Here is a 17,574-nt window from a genome sequence, read left to right as displayed (position 1 = left end):
AGGAAACTCTATCGTAATTATGGAGGTATTAATTGAAATAAAGATCCAAGAGTTATTATGAAATATTATATTCGGACTCTGAGTTCTCAAATAAATATGATATCGAAGCTGTCATGGATTTTTATTGATCGAAGATTCAAGTTTATTAACCACAACGAGTACTACTTCAACGATCGAGAAGTTATGTCAAATCATGGATCATTTCAAGATTTATCAAGTTATGTAATTATCAGGGGGAGTAGCACGTATTGTACTCTTTTTCCTTAGCCATGGTTTTGTCCCACTGGGTTTTCCATAGAAGGGTTTTAACGAGGCAGCTTGTTATGCGTGTTAGAAGATTATGGTACTCTTTTCCATCGCTAGTGTTTTTCCCACGAGGTTTTTCGAGGAAGATTTTTAACGAGCCATCTTATTCAGTGATGGACATCCAAGGGGGTGTTATGAAATATTATGATATAATATTATATGGATGTCCATATCTTAAAATATTTTTGAGTATATTATCTTATGGAAACTCCACCCTTATTGTATATCTATGCATAAATACATCTTTATAATGGAATAATAAACAGTTTTGTCTCTCTCTCTCTCTCTATTCTCTCTAACTTTCTCTCTACAATTTTCATAATGGAATAATAAACAGTTGTGTATCTCTCTATTCCCTCTAACTTTATCTCTACAATTCTCTTGTCTAATGTGCAAATTAGAGCATCTCCAATGGTTGAGTAAAATGGACTTGCTTGCAATTTTAAGAATTTGTAAGCTACTAGCTCAACCATTGGAGTTGTCCATGTAGATTGACTTTGCTTAATAATTTTGAGCTAGTAGCTCATGAAACTACTTGCTCAAATAGACCCACAAGAAGAACATAGCAAATAGGAAAATATTGTCTCATTTTTAAAGTTTTAATTTTATTTTTAGAAATTAAAAATTAAATAAATAAATATGGGAGTTTGTTAGGTGGGTCTTATCAAGCTAGTAATAAATTAGCTTCAATCATTAAAGTAAATTGTGACTTGAAATTGTTTTAGCTCAAAAAAATAAGAGTAAATTATCAATTACACCCACGTCAAATACACATTTTTACATTTACTCCCACGTCAAATTTTTTTATTAAATTACACCCAAGTTAATAGCTCAGTTTACAAATTGCACCCAATATCGGAATCCGGCCAAATTTCCGTCAATTTTCAAAATTTCTGGGTAAAATATAAATTTTTGGACGACTTTGCCCCCTTTCATTCCATTATTAAGCTGATTCTTGTTTCCTCCTTCTTCATTGCCTCTTCATCCTTCTTGTCTCTCTTCCCTAATTTTTTTCCCTTCATTGTGTTCATCATCTCAAGGTAAGTCATTCCACATTGTTTTGTTTTGGTTAATTGTGTTCAATTAAATCAATTTGAAGTCAATAAATATCATTTTCGTTTCAATAAATATCAATTAAATTCAAAATTATAAACTAAGAAATACAAACAAATTTCTAACTTTATTTAATGGCAACAGAAATCTAAAATTAAGCAAATGGCAACAGAAATCTAAAATTAAGCAACAAACAAATTGAACCTAACTAATTAACCTACACATTATCAAAGCAAGAGAAATCAAAAAAATCTATCTACAAGAACAGCAAGTGCCTGACAGTGGAAGAAAGCGGGATTCTTGTAAGAAATAGCGTTTCAAACACTGACAATTCTAAGTATAAATCATGAATTGCATAAATAAAGATGGATGGCGATATAGTTCTTCAACTCACAGTTGCAGCATTGAACATGCGAGCCCCGTCAATATGAAGCTTCAAACCATGCTTCTTTGCCAGCTCTCCAACTCTATCTATGTATTCTACAAACAAACATCGACCACCAGTACAAGGGCAACTTACAGATGATTAGTAAAGTGAATGATGGTGACGGATGATCAATTGGGGTTTATGCGAGAATTTGGGGGAATTTGAAAGGGGGAGATTTTGGGGGAAAATTAGGATGAAATTAGGGCAAATCTGAAATAGGGGATGTAAAATGAAGAGTTGAGGTTGATTCACAGTTAGAGACACGCGGGGGCAATATAGTCATTTTATTTAGTTTTTCACCTGAAAATGGCTTGGGGTGCAATTTGTAACCTGAGCTATTAACTTGGGTGTAATTTAATAAAAAAATTTGACGTGGGAGTAAATATAAAAATGTGTATTTGACGTGGGTGTAATTGATAATTTACTCAAAAAATAAATATGACAAAGTTAAGCTAGTACCATTGAAGATACTTTTATATAGGTTTTGGAAAGCATGAAAAATTAGGATTAGGAATGGAACCGACCCATATCACCCCGTCATTCAAATTCTTTTCTATCTTTCTGTCATCTGCCATTGTAGCTGCTCTGCTGAATTCGTGCCATTGATGTCAGTTTCTTTCTCTTTATGTACGTACATCTATGTGAGTTCAATTTCCAGGGTTTAGTTTTCGATATGGATTCCATATGTGATATTTCTGTGCCTTATTCAGCCACCAAGTAGAACAATGGAGAAGATTTCAGGCGCATGTGCCTCAACTTGGAGCATTCAACTTGAGAAAGCTCTTCGATCCACTAAACCTGGTAACTTTCATAATCACTTTCATCAATTTAGGGCTACTGTCAATGAATATAGCTTCTTCAGATTGTCTCCACCACACCGTCATATACTCATATTTGTATGATATTGTCCGCTTTGGCCAAGCCCCCACGGTTTTTTTTATGCTCCTTCCCAAAATGGTTGCTACCCCAACAAAATTAAAGGCACAAATGCCTTGTGCAGTGTTCTTTAATACGAAGTAGTCATTTGAAAATCATTGCTACCTTAATGTTTCAGGTTGTCTTATTGAATCAATACGCCAAATTGGTCCCAGACTAAATCAGTGGAATAGGGAGCCGCAACTAACTATGTCCGTGTCTAACATTTTTGGCTTAGTTCCTGGCGAGGATCGCTTATTTGCGGATTCAATTCTCTTTAGGATCGTCGATGCATTTGTGTCAGGGGACAAAGACATCAGGATTTCTATTGCAAAACTCTTCTTGTTGACTCTAAAGCATGGTAAAACAAAAGGACCCACACATGGAATCTATTCAAATATGAGCATAGGAAATAGGCTGGAACTTTTGAAAAGAGTTAAAGCGGTTCTACATGTTGATTGTGTAAAATCCCGAGCATCGGCTTTTATTTTGTTTGGATGTTGGGCTGACTTTGCTAAGGACGTTGCTGAAATACGATATGCGGTATTTTCGTCTTTGACCTCGTGTCATATATTGGAGGTGAGGTTAGTATCTTATCCGATTCACCGTGTTTCTCTAGTATAGTGCTGCAGCATTCTTCTAAAGTTTTCGGTTCTTTGCTTTGAACATATGTGTGGCAAAGGTAGAAATTAGAGAGATGAGCCTGGCTCCAATCTTGTTCTTTGATTTGAAATGTATGAATTTTGTAGTTCTTTTGTACGATATGTCCGCTGCATTTTTATAGCCTCTGCTTAGAATTGCGGCAAAATCTTAGTGCTTCTCTTTCTACTTAGAAATGCAGCAAAACTTACTGGTTTGCTTTCTGCTTAGAAATGTGGCAAAATCTTACTGGTTTGCTTTCTGCTTAGAAATGCGGCAAAATCCAAGTCTCTATGCATCATCCTTTACTCACTTGATCTTCCAAATGTATTTTGTTATGTGAAATTGTGTAGTTCAGAACTTCTACTCATACAACATGTCAAATCGAAAACATCAGCTAACTATTGATGATTGATTACCATTGTGCCTTTACAGGTTAGAGCATCATTGTTTGCAGCTGGGTGCTTTTCAGAATTTTCAGTTGATTTTGGTTATGTTTTCTTAGAGAAGCTACTCACCTTAATTTCACAAACGACCTTTCGAGCTCTAAGGGTTGCTGGAGCACGCAGCTTTGCTAAAATTGGATGCTCTCTTTTACTTGCAGTTAGATCATACAAGGTCAGTAATCTATAGTCTCTAAAATTGTCTCTATCTTGGAATAATATAGATGTTTTATTTATGCTAGTGAGTAATGTGCTAATGTATTTATAAATAGTTTAGTTAGGAAAAGGTACCTTCTCTGTTTCATTTCTTTAAGATTGTCGATACCACACTAACATTTTGCTATTCAAAGGAAATATATAGATTGATATATGTTACAATGGGGTCTCCTTCCCTTCTATACGGTATAGGCTATCACAATCAATGTATTTGCATCTATAGCATGTATCTATGCAGTTATTGCCATTTCTAATAACATACATTATCATACTGTACCATGTCATACGATGTCATGCCATCAAAAATTGCTCCCACATTACACTGTCAATTTTTGACAAGGCTCAACTGAAAGGAGATATGACCATCTCGGTTGAACCTTAATCTCTTCAACTCAGGCAATGAGGCCCTGCATTTGCATTACTGTTCTTTCTTTGTTGTAGTTTACAGCATATTTAAGCTCATCTATTCTTCATTAGATGAAATAGTTGTGTGCCTTTGTGAAATTGAGATAGTTGTTTGGCTGCACTTCAACTTTCAATGATTTTGCTATGTATTATGAGGAAAATAGGTGTACGATGACTAGATCTGGTAATAAATGCAGGCTGGTTCAGAACTTCTTCAAAAAATTTCCGAAGAGGATGTTTTGGCCACTATGCTGATGGCACTAACAAAAATCTCTTTGAATACACCCATATTGATTTCTGATCAGGTAATTAACCAGTTATTGTACACATTGTGCTAATGCCTTGAGGAATCTCTAGTCTCAAGTGCTTTGCCTGCTGTCAAGATGTATCCGTTTGATTTTCTGATAGATCGAAGCTAATGTATATATTGCAATAGTTTATATATTGTGCTAATGTATATAGATCAGAGCTAATGTTAATAATTTGTTAGTTTATATATTGTGCTAAATGTATATAGATTGGAGCTAAATCAGCTAATGTATATATTGCTGTCAAGATTTATCCTTTTGATTTTCTGATAGGTCGGTCAATCGGTATTTTAATATTCTGGTTCGGTATACTAATGTATATATTGCAATAATTCAAAATGAAGAAAAAAAATAACATTACTTTTCCGTATTAGTATTAGTTCAACTTCCAAATCATATATGAAGATGATACTTTTGAGTTAATATGCAGTTGCCACTGAGGCAATGTGGTAATGTTGTTCTTCTTTTTTGTACATGATAATACTTTGTTAAACTATATTCATGGTGCCTGTATTATTTCAACACATATGATGATAACACTTTCGTTTTATGTTGCTGTGGAAATTTCTGTTCCTTATTCTTTTCAGATGCTACGTGTTACTGTTTGGTTCTTTCTTTAACTTGACTTGAGCTTCTGAGGATTTTTTTGTTAAATCTTCCCACCACCACACTCTCTTCTAGTCTCCTCCCCTATTTCTCCCCATAATTCCTTCTAGTAGCAAAATGAGGAGCATATCTTTGATATTTTGATCCTACCTTCTGCATGCAGGTAGTCTTGCTTTGTTCAATTCTGTCTCAAACAACAAGCACCGATATGCAGGCTAGAGTATTGAGATGCTTACGTCTTATTTGGGAGAATTCAGCATGCTTTGTGCCGGCTGGTGCTTTTTCGTTCCAGTGTTTGTTTGAAATTCTTGATGAACAAAGCACGCCTTCAGCTTTGCGCTGTGAAATTTTTCAGATTTTCTTAAAGGTTAATTCATTGAACGTTTTTTTGTTTTTTTAGCAATTGTGTGAACTTGTTTATCCTGGTTCATTTCTTCATTCTCTTCAAGTGTAGATGATTGCACATGGTTTACCAGATATGCTACTCAAGGACACTGATGAGTTCATGAAGCTATTAAGATGTATTGAGAATGCAACTCACTCTCCATTCTTATCCGAGAGACTCATAGCTTTTGAAAGTTTTGTGTACATATCTACCAAGCTGAAGAGAACTGAGACCATGTCAGAGGCTGATTTGGCTAATCTTTCATCTAGTGTTACTGCAACTGTCCTTGATCAAGTAACTGTATTATCTAACCGGTTGTCAGGTGGTGAATCTAGCTCCGAAGTGGGGGACGAATTGGGAAGAATGCTTCGTCTACTGCTTGTACTGGCTGCAGATAATTCAAAGTTAGGTTATTTGATACTGGAAAAGTTAATCTCCATCATTGAAAACTTTGTAAATCTACACAACCCTGCAGCTGAAGCACAGAAGTTTGAGGCACACAAAGTTGTGGATACCGAAGCTGAAGGAAATATATTTCCTCAGCGAGTATTGATGTTTCATATCCATAAATTTTTGGTAGCCTTCGTTGAAGTTGGTGGTACTACTGAGCAAGTAATTTCCAAGTTAAAATATTTGACTTGTTTTGTTTGTGACAGCAGTCTGTTTGATTGTTCTATCCATACATTTTATGCACTTATTTGGCACTCGTGTACAAACCAGAGCCATCTACTATCAGAAAATCAAAAATCCAGCACATCGACTGAAGACATGGGTAGATTTCCTATCAAGTTGCTTGAACATGAGAATATCATCCATATATGTGGAAAGAACATGTTAGAAGGAAGAGATAACTGGTCCGCCTACAAAGCGGGAAAATATGCTGCTTGTGAGGGAGTGTGGGATGTAGCAAATTTCATTTTTGACCACCTTGTAAAAAGGGTTCAGTCTGATGCTTGCTGCCAGTGGTTAAAATTGTTGGTTCAGCTCACCAATTTCGAAAAGAATGTCGAAGTCTTGCTTCGCCAAAATAGCCTTTCTTTACCTCCCAACCACGTCTTTAAGCCACATACTTTGGACATTAATCTCGGAAAGACCAACTCAAGTGGAAACATTGAACAACTTGCTGAGATATGTGCTGCTATCTTGGATTCAGACAAAGTGTTGGAAGCCATCTCTGCACAAACGCAAGCCTTTTATTTCCAAAGGTGGTTCTTGGCTTTAAGACTGAGATTTTTATTCTTGATGTTGGATATTCTTAAAGTTTTGGATAAGTTTCTGTTGTATAAGAATAATGAGAGTACAAAGAATTTGATTGGATTGTCTTCAAGATTGGCTAGCCTGAAGGAGGAATTTGACCTGGTCACCTCAGCTTTTATTGATATGGATTCAACAAGCTTGAAGATATTGTCAGATCTTGCACTCATTTGTTCAACGCTGGCCTTTTTCACTGAATTCACTACCTTGATTATTATACAGAATCCGACCGAAGCTTATAGAGACTGCCTCAATGTTATTGTCAAAGATTTGGTTGGTCGTCTATGGCATGTGGACCCTGAGATTTGTACTAATCTCCTGTCACTCTTGAAAGACAATGGAGTACATGAGAGGTCCTTGCATTTCCTACCGAAACCTTGGTTGTCAAAAGATGGCTGCATTTTGGATGATTATCTCACTCATTGTAGGTTTGGTGTTAGAAGGATGATTGAGTTGCGGCATCAGTCTCTTAATGTCGCAAATGACTATGCGGTATTGCAGCTTTGCAGGAATAGCATGGAGTCTCTTTTGCAAGTAGTTAAAGCATGGATGCAAATGCCTTGGCAAATCCCCAAGTACTTCTTCAGAGTAAGGTATGCAAGTATGCAACGACAAAATAAAAAATAGTTCACTAAACTGATACTGTGCTTTTCTATTGTGAAACAATGGTCCTTAAATGCAATTCAGGATGCAATTTCAATACATTATAATCTGACCCTTTTTAACCAATGAAAGTCAGTCTAGGATGTTCATCATGAAATAGAGGGAGAGGGTAATGTCGTGTGGTGGTAAATTATAATCTTATTTATTCCCTCCAGGATCATTGGGTACTGAACTAAATCCTGGCAGAGACAAGGGACTGTTTTTGGTGCTTTTTAAAATGCATGATGATTGTTTAAGTTATAGATGTTTACTTCCTTTCTATGTCCTTGTGTAAGTTACTGCTTTTAGTGTATATTTATGGATGAACAATATAATTTTCTTAAGTATTACTTTAAAAACCACTTTCCATATTTCCAATGGAGCCAAAGATTCATTACTCTTTGGTTTTGGATTATGATGGAATAAAGCAAAATGGCTCACTAAAGTGGCTGCGCTTCTTTCTCTTGTAAAGTAGTGGTCCTTCGATGCAGTTGTCGACGCAATTTTCATCTTGGGTCATTCGGAAACAGCCTCTTTGTGTTGCTAACACAAGGGTAAGGCTGCGTACATCCGACCCCCCCCTTACCCCGCAATTTGCGGGAGCCATTGAGGCACTGGGGTAATGTTGTTGTTGTTGTTGTTGTTGTTGTTGTTGTTGTTATTACTTTAAAAACCACTGGCAGCCGAGTCAGGTAGTTGGACTATGTGAGAAAGCCCCCCATTCCCCCAATAGTAAAGTGGCATGTGTTTACCCACAAAAACTTCTATGCATGAGACTACCCATATATTTCGTAAAAAAAAAAAAATTGAGAACTACACAATAGATGGGTTTGGTCTCACATAAAAGGCTCACTGATGCTTACAAGTGCAATGAACTCGTAATATTTCTCTCATAGGAGTATTTGTGCTTAATTATCCATTTTTAATATTCAGGCGTACCATGGGATCACTCCTATTTTGGTCTAGTACTGGTGTCAGAAAACAAAGGGAAATATCCATCTCCCTCGGAAGCCACCTTCAACTCAACCTGTGTATTCAGCTCAAGGACATACCTTCAAGTTTTGGTTCCAGTTTTTCTAAGCTATATTGCATTCTGTACTGTCGAAGGTCATCCCCAACAGCAAAACCTCGTGGAGAGCCAATGATGCAATCACATGTAAGTTATCGAGCATCAGAGATCGATACTATGATCCATCTGAATAAGAATTTGCAGTGCTATTTAATGAAGCAAAGCAGAGAATTTATCAAGTGCAAGGATCTCCAGAATGCCGGTGATGTTGTAGAGGTTTGTGTTTGTTTTGAAACAAATGGCAGAAGACAAGGGTTCTCAACTTGCTTGCTGGATGTTTCTGCTTTTCCCGTTGGTTCTTACAGCATTGACTGGCATAGTGCAGGCATTGACCATCATGGAGCCTATTGGAGTTTCCTGCCTTTATGTCGCGGTCCTCAATTCAGTGTGAGATAATAGACAATACTCGTATAAGACGTCTCATGTGAGTATGTGACAATAAGTTTTTAGGCAGAATAGCCGAAGTATTGAACTATTGATTAGTGTAAATAGTCAAAGTTTGTAGTTAGATATAGCCAAGATAATGAATCTGCAAAACAAAACGGCTCCAATCTAGATTCTGGAGCGTAATTATGTGGCTGTTGCGATATTTTTGGGTTAAAGGTTTATGTTTTCACTTTTCAGTAATCCTGCTTTGAGAACACTACCTCCTTGTTCCATGTTGAAAACACGGAACCAGTACGTTGATAGCTTTTTTCAAGGTTTATTTAGCAAGTTTATTTTTATGCGTTGACATTTTGGGTACAATCAGTTGACGTTGCATTTTACTCTCGTCAGGTAGCAAGTCACTACTAGTTCATGTAAAAAAAGTTTTGACTATAGAAATATTGAAGACAGAGAGGAGTGGTGAGATTGGGAGGAAATCGATAAATAAAAGGTTAAAATGTCTTTAAACCCTATTACGTAATCAAATCATCCGTTAAAACGGAATATAACTAAACATTATATTATGTGAAGTTAATTTCATTTGAACCGAGAAACTAATGATATACAGACAGATTAGATGTTAGAAGCAATGTCAGATAAATTGCATACTTTAGATAAACGTGATATTGAGGCATCTCAGATTCCTCCTTTGTAAAGTAGTCGGTATTTTGCATGATCAATCTTATACTGTAATTTGTAATTAGTCATTAATCTACTTTTAATTGTATAGTATGCACATTTCACCAGCTACTCAACTAGACAGATATTATCCCTCCTTGTACTGTACGGCATCCTATTTGCTTTATTAATCTAATAATTTCTCATATGTATTCTTGAATTTATCATCTATTTCTATTTCTATTTCTGTGGTTTAAACTATAAGTGGTACCTACTAATACTATTTCCTCTATTATTTTTATTTGTTCCAGTTTTTATCTCCACTTTCATCTCTAACTGTTTGACCATCCAACATTCAATATCGGATTTCTTCATTTTCTGTTCAATTTACACCTGCTACTCATCAAACATTCTTCAGGTCTAATTTCCTTTTTTCTATTACTTGTACCCTTTTTTATTTGTTTTTTTTTTTGTAGAATTAAAATGTGTCTCTTTTTCTTTTTTCTGCATTTTGTTATTGTTACAAAGCATATAATCTTGTTATATTTTGTTGTTGTTAGTTGCTATTTCTGGTATTTTTCTTTGTTATATTGGTGGGTAGCCATCATGTTTAAAACTCCCTCCTTCCCGGTTAATAGTTATCCGACTTATCCCTGTTTGAAATTCAATGATAACTATTAACCGGTCCAGGGGGCGTAACAAGTAATTTTGCTCATATGCTGATTTCATTCATGTTGAATGAATTATTTCTTGTTCCTTTTCAGCTTGTGGCATAAATTTAAGACTGTTTAGCAGCTTGGATTGCTGGTATTTGATATCTTATTAATTGATTAATACGACAATTCACAATATCGGGTTTTAGGCTTCATTAACGAGTGGTGATATGAGGTTGATCAGGACACCATAGGATTGAAGTTATTGCAATTGGAGGATAATAGCTTGTTCTGAAAATGGTTCCGAATGAGGTCGTGATTGTAAAAGAGGATGAAATTGAAGAAGCAAAACGAACCGAATCAAAAACACACAGCCCTCTTCATAGCTCAACACCTCCACCAGAGAATACCACAGATAGCGATCAAGGAAGTAAGAAACATGCCCTTTTAACTAGTTCCACGTTTCATAAACTAGGGACTGCCCCATCAAACAAATTCTGGGAGATTGCTATAGCAAAAGATGAGGCGTCTCGTATGGTACCAAGTCCCAGTAGTCATAGCTTACGAGAACGATTAAGTGTGTTGGCCCACAAAATAAGTTGGGATTCCCTGAAATTGGCGGGGAAAGAGTGGTTTAGGAATCCCATGAATTGGGCTCTCTTTCTTTGGATCATTGGGGTTACTATTTCCGGTGCCATTTTGTTCCTTGTTATGACTGGGATGTTAAATGCTGCCATACCCAAACAATCTCAGAGAAATGCCTGGTTTGAAGTCAATAACCAAATTATAAATGCCCTTTTTACCCTTATGTGTTTATACCAACACCCCAAGAGATTTTACCAACTCATACTCCTTATCAGATGGAACCCGGATGATATTCCCAAATTAAGAAAGGTTTACTGCAAGAATGGTACTTACAAACCCCATGAATGGGCACATATGTTGGTTGTTGTTTTGCTCCTTAATTTAAATTGCTTTGCCCAATATGCTCTTTGTGGTCTTAATGTCGGGTACAAGCGATCAGAACGGCCTGCCCTTGGGGTCGGGATTACCATCTCTGTTGCTATAGCTTCTGCTGCTATAGCCGGAGTTTACACTATTGTTAGTCCCTTGGGTAAGGAATATGATTTCCCAGTTGATGAGGAAGCCCAAATTTCTAGGACTCCGTCAACTATTCAGAATAGAACTTTTGAGAGGAAGCGGTCATTTATGGCTAGAGAAGAGGGAAGGATCGTTGAGACCAGCCCGACATGGAAAGGCGGGATCTTTGACTTTTGGGACGACATTTCAGTTGCCTATCTATCACTCTGTTGCGGCTGTTGTGTGTTTGGATGGAACATGGAAAGATTAGGTTTTGGGAACAAGTATGTTCACGTGGTGACATTTTTCTTGTTTTGTTCGGCGCCATTTTGGATTTTCAATTTGGCTGCTCTAAACATAGATGATGCTACTACTAGGCAAGCTTTAGGGATCACTGGGTTAGTCCTTTGTGTATTTGGGTTACTCTATGGTGGCTACTGGAGGATAAGAATGAGGAAACGGTTCAAATTGCCGGGCTATACATCCTGCTGTGGTAAACCTGCTGTTTCCGATTGTGCCCTTTGGCTTTGTTGCTGTTGGTGCTCGCTTGCTCAGGAAGTTAGAACTGCAAATTTCTATGATATTGTTGAGGACAAGATGTGTAAGAAAGAGCACAATGGAAATGTTGAGCTACAGAGCTCCCAGTTGCCAAGTGACGATATATCCAGGTCTGAGAGGGCAGGAGATGATTCACAAAGAGAAGGTAGTGATTCACAAAGAGAAGGTATGGCCACACCAATGACACCGCCATCTCCCTTATCGATCAAAAGAGAAGGTTAGTAGCATGCCTATCCACAACTTTAAGGAGATACGATGTGGAAACCGTATTGAATGCAATTTCAGTCTATTCACCTTGGTATATACATTTGTGTGTTTGAGAACCCAAGCGGCATGTACATTTCAATTTTCCCTGTATTTGATTGATTGGTTCAACTCAAGACCTCTGGTTAAGCTTAGGTAGATCAACCCACACTGATTGATCTAAATTTTGCTTGACAGATTGTCGAAGAGAGTGCTTTGTAAATTGTTGAGAGTATTTTCTGCTTAATCAATTATGCGAGTATTATTGAAATATCTTTGTTCTTCTGATGTTGGAATCTGTGCTTGAATGTCGCTTTAAAGAATTTTATTGAACGAGAATTGAGATTGTTTAAGTTTCTGATAAAAATTAAATTTCTGCTTGCATAGTGGCGTAGATTAGTGACAAGGTATAATACATTGAAGACTAGTTTAAGATTATGGATTATTTTCAAAATCAGTGTCGTATGCTCCGGTGTCTGATTTTGTTTGTCAAACAAGTTTGAGATTGTATGACACTATTGCCGGTTTGTCACTATATATTCTCACGTTTGTTCAGATTTAAAGAGCTCTCGGAATCTGGTTTACGAATGAAAGGATGATTCAGTTTTAGGAATGTTCGAAGGAATTTGAAATTATGCAACCAGTCAACCACCATGGTAAAAATACGGCTGTGGGGAAGAAGTGTTCAGTAATTGCTCCGGGGTACACAAGACCCTGGCAATTTTCACATCCATATTCTGCAAATTGGTGCTACAAAAATACTCCGTAGCAATTTTGGAACTCTATTAATTTAAATTCTGGAACAAGATAGCATTAAGAATAGGAGCTGCTAGGAGAACTCTGAGAGGCTGAGAATAGTTGAGTGGAACATAGTAGACTGGTAGTAGTATAAAATTAGAACCTAATTTGTGCCACTTTTGTTGAGCATGGCATGGCCTGAATGACTCGACCCGACTAGAACCTTATTGCACGTGCTGTGCCAGTGACTCACAATGACCACATAATATTATATAATTGACACACAACTAAATTCAAAATGACCAACACAAATACATGCATTTTTAACTTCCTCTCGGACTAAAATTATCCATTTTCTAGATTTAGATCGTGGTTCACCTTTGTTCATAAAGTTGGCTAAACCTTGAGCTTAAACGAGGTTTAAGGAATCACAAGCCATGGGCTGAGTACAATGTAACTACTTTTTCCAATGAGTTACTTCAAAATTCATGATCACTTACAAAAACCCGTTATAGGTTTGTAGTTCATTGAAGAATTGGGTAGGGGAGAAGGGAATCCAAGAGCTAATATTGATACTACTGGAATCAGTAATTTAAGGAGTGCAAATTAGTCCAGGTCATCTTAAATCTAATTCATAAGAAAATAAATAGTAAATCAACAATAGAAATGTGAATGTGGGCTGTATGAAACACACAATAATAAATATAAGAATCAGAAAAATAATAAGGACACAATATTTACTAGGTTCACAAACTTGGCTACGCCCTCACTATAGTCGCACTAGGAATGTTATTTATCACTCAAATAAATAGAATAATGAGGATATAAGAATGTTATTCATCTCTTTTTATAGCTAATAATAAGCTATAACTTCTGGACAAAATAAGTGCATGAAACTTTCATATTAATTTCATGTGATCAATGAAAAGAAGCTTCTTTAAGAACTTCATTCTCATATGTTTCTCATGAAACATATAACTTCATAATAGAGGGAAATAATTCCAACAATCTCCCACCTCCAGGCAATTATGGAAGTAACATCAACTTACTTTTTACATGTAATGCAACCCATGTTTCGCTCATGCCTCTCGTAAGAGTCCAGCTAAGCTAAGGTACCCAACCTTGACACTTCACCATTGAACTTTGTTTCCAAAGGCAACCATAGCTGTCGAGCTTCACTCATTGTGCCTTACTAGAACTTCTTGAATTTTCACACACATTTAAGCATGTGAGCTTCACCTTGTGCTCCTTGGATCACCTTTCGCCTTCAAGCCACCGACTTTACTCCCACGGTGCTTAGTGTAAGGCCCGATATGCATAGTTTTCGGATCCGGCAATAAGTCTCGTGAAACTACTATATTCATCCCTCTCGTAGTTACACTACTCATGTCACTACCCCCTACAGTGGTGTGCAAAGTTCCACTCTTAGTCCTACGAGCTACCACTATAGCTTCCTTGACTATTTTCCAGGAACTTTGCTCAAAGACAACCTTGCAGCCTGCTTTCATCGATCTTTCCAACAGATATCAATTTCTTTTTCAAGCTCGGGATGAACATGACATCTGTTAGCTCTCACCTACCCCCATTCGGAGTACTTTTCTCAACATCACCTTTTCTCATAATCGACACCGCCTTACTTTTTGCCAAGTAAGCAGTACCACACCTTCCATTAACAAACTTATGAAAGGAATTTTTATCTGAAAAGGCGTGAAATGGTACACCAGAGTATAACACCCAAGACTCAATCGAATCTTCGACACTCACTGCCAAAAGATCACCTTCACCTTCCACACCTAGCGCTTGTCTATCCAATTTTTCTCACTCTTCCTTTTCCATGGAATCCGGCTTGGTGGTTTCCAAAGGAAGATGTAGATTCTTTGAATACAAAATAATCGATTATTTGCATTTTCCAGAAAACAAAATCTTTCCCATCAAATTTATCGAACAAAATTTTGTCTCCTTCCATTATTGTGAAATTTAGTGGCTCATTCTTTCCCCACCCGCCTAACCGGGCTCTAATACCAGTTTGTAGGGATTTTTGGTATAACACCCCCTTCTTACCCGGCCAAAGTAATTGGGAGATGTTACCTTATCGGTTTCCCGAGGTGGTAAATCGGAGATACAATAAAGAAACATTTATTATAAATGACAAGTTTAGTTATTACAAACCATGAACTAATGAATAAATACAACTCATGACCACTATACTCATCTAACCAACTATACTCGTCTCGTGACTCATCAAGCTCGTCCCGTCTCCCGCGTGCTATCCAAATAACCTGTACTTAACCTGCTCCCCATATGATCGAAAATATCATATGGATCGACACAGGCCACCCCGAAAATAGGTGACAATTACACAGACACAACAAACGTCAGTTTTAATTAACAAATAAAGTGTGACACGACTCAAGTGTGTGAATATGCAATATGACTACTAGTATGAAATAAACCACTATCAAACCACCATCAGCACGGTACCAGGACACGCCCATACATACCGACAACCACACTGGTACCGGTACACGCTTAGACATACCAATAGCCACAAACAGGTACCAGGACACGCCCAGACGTACCGGGTCCGGAAGCCAACCGGATCCCCTGCCAGACGTCGTGTTCCAACCACACGAGTCCTTCCATGACTTAAGCCATTATTAATGTGTACATCCCTCTTGAAGTGGGAAGCTCCAAGAGGCGACTTAAGCGTAAGACGGTCTCCCAACCGTCTTACGTCTCCAAAACAACGACGACAAAAACAACAACAACAGCAACAACAAATCCTCCAACATATATAATAATAACCAATACATGAACTACACCCAACATATCATAATCATCCTCTTAATAATGCGATTAACCACTAAACATATTATAATGCAAATACCCAATTATGTGAGAGTAACTGCAACATCAACATAAACAACACCACATTATTGAAACCGAGTGGGATTAACCTACCTTTTAGCAATCTCTTTAAGCTACTCGAATCCGGACCAAAACCGTCTCAAGGAACCGTCTCATCCTATACAAATCACATAATAACTATCACAATGCATCCTATACTAGTTTATACTACAAAATACCTTATTATCACCCTTTAGTTACCCCTATTACACATACTAATTACTAATTAATTACCCATAACGAATTTCCCCAAAAGTTAGGGTTTAAAAGACTAGAAAATGGTAGATATTTACTTACTAGGTGAAGGAGATGAAGAGGAAGGTGGGAAATATTCTAATCCAAGCTTGAATCCCAAGTAGTAGGTGTTTGTGGGGGTTTAGAGAGAAGGGAGAGAGTTTGGAGAGATAAGGGGAAAGATAGAAATGATTTTATTGTTAGGGAAGAAAGGGTTTAAATCTCGTGTTCTGAAACAGCGTCACTCGACGAGTGCCGAGTCCACTCGGTCGAATGGAACTCGACCGAGTAGTACTCTACTCGGTCGAGTGAACTCACTCGGTCGAGTATACTCTTCACTCGACCTAGTGGACCCACTCGATCCGCTGCAACTCTACTTGGTCTAGTCTAGGTCTAGTGTAAGACTATCCTGAAGGAAAAGTAGATCTATATACTTAACATATTCATATTTGTTTTAATTTAATTTGTCATAAAATTAAAGAAGTGATCTTATGCATGTAAACTAATGAACAATATAAAGAAGAAATCATCATCTTACATTGAAGATTTCGGTTTTATGGGCACCAACAAGATCTCCTTCTTGTTAGTTCTTGAGCATTCCAAATAATGGATGAACAAAGATTCAAGTATAGAATCTCTCCCAAAAGTGAATACCCAAGGAAACCTCTCAATAACAAATATTATTATGATCTAGTAATAATATATGTTTTACTATAAAATTGACACAAAATGAATTGTATTTTTCCTCTTGAATATTTCGGTCAAGAGAGAGCATTTTGTGAGGTTTTATTTCTCTAGAAAAATCACATATTCTAGAGATTATACATTTTCTTACACTAGAAAATTATAAGGTGAAAAAGAATGAATAATAATGTAGAGAGGAAAAATTCCTCTCTTTCTTTTGATATGGCCGAAAAAGAGAAGAGAGAGGGAGCCTTGGGTAGGTAGCCCAATACCTTTTATTTTTGCTCTTCTCAAAAGCATAGGTGTGCATGGCTACTCCTTTAGGTATAATTATTGTGTTTTCCACTCAAGATAAAAACACAATGTATATCATATACTCCCTCCATTATTTCGGCATGTACAACATAAAATAGATAGTCCATTTTATTTTGTCATTTGTCAAATTTGTCACATGTAACATGTTACATGACATGTCACAATGTAATGTATTTTTAACATGTTAAAAATCAACATATTCATAAAATATGTCATTTACAAAATCGACTAGTAATTCGTAATTACTTGTACCAAAAATGTTTCCAAATTATAAACTACAACATTCTGTATTTATAATAATTTATTCATTCCGTTTCAATTGTTTCTGTAAACAATAATTTCATCTAAGTAATAAAATAATTCGATTACTTAGACCGTGTCTCATTTAATCATATTTACAATAAGATACGTAAATTATACTCACAAAATTATCCGTCAATTTTAAGCAAT

General features: G+C 36.7%; 2 protein-coding genes across 8 annotated transcripts; both read left to right on the top strand.

The window, feature by feature from the left end:
• The first annotated feature begins 2,235 nt into the window (after window positions 1-2,235).
• Window positions 2,236-9,398, top strand: LOC141605814 (uncharacterized). 6 transcript variants are annotated; one of them, XM_074424718.1, is made up of 9 exons: window positions 2,250-2,413; window positions 2,497-2,587; window positions 2,841-3,280; window positions 3,776-3,958; window positions 4,602-4,709; window positions 5,482-5,685; window positions 5,773-6,315; window positions 6,424-7,550; window positions 8,533-9,398. In XM_074424718.1, the coding sequence occupies exons 2-9, from the start codon at window positions 2,512-2,514 to the stop codon at window positions 9,062-9,064; spliced, it is 3,213 nt and encodes a 1,070-aa protein (XP_074280819.1). In that variant the 5' UTR covers window positions 2,250-2,413; window positions 2,497-2,511; the 3' UTR covers window positions 9,065-9,398. The 6 variants fall into 6 exon arrangements, with proteins under 6 accessions (XP_074280830.1, XP_074280819.1, XP_074280837.1 ...); XM_074424726.1 differs by having other exon boundaries at window positions 2,296-2,393; XM_074424729.1 differs by having other exon boundaries at window positions 2,236-2,413; window positions 2,841-3,285; window positions 5,773-7,550.
• Window positions 9,399-9,928: 530 nt separating this feature from the next.
• Window positions 9,929-12,517, top strand: LOC141605800 (uncharacterized). Of its 2 annotated transcripts, none has more exons than XM_074424700.1 (2): window positions 9,929-10,130; window positions 10,477-12,517. In XM_074424700.1, exon 2 carries the CDS (start codon window positions 10,663-10,665, stop codon window positions 12,223-12,225), a length of 1,563 nt encoding a protein of 520 aa, XP_074280801.1. In that variant the 5' UTR covers window positions 9,929-10,130; window positions 10,477-10,662; the 3' UTR covers window positions 12,226-12,517. The 2 variants fall into 2 exon arrangements, with proteins under 2 accessions (XP_074280801.1, XP_074280808.1); XM_074424707.1 differs by having other exon boundaries at window positions 9,938-10,130; window positions 10,610-12,517.
• Window positions 12,518-17,574: the final 5,057 nt, after the last annotated feature.

The sequence above is a fragment of the Silene latifolia genome, chromosome 1 (genome assembly GCF_048544455.1).
Source record: "Silene latifolia isolate original U9 population chromosome 1, ASM4854445v1, whole genome shotgun sequence".
Taxonomy (NCBI): domain Eukaryota; kingdom Viridiplantae; phylum Streptophyta; class Magnoliopsida; order Caryophyllales; family Caryophyllaceae; genus Silene; species Silene latifolia.
This window is presented reverse-complemented; position numbering and strand designations above follow the sequence as displayed.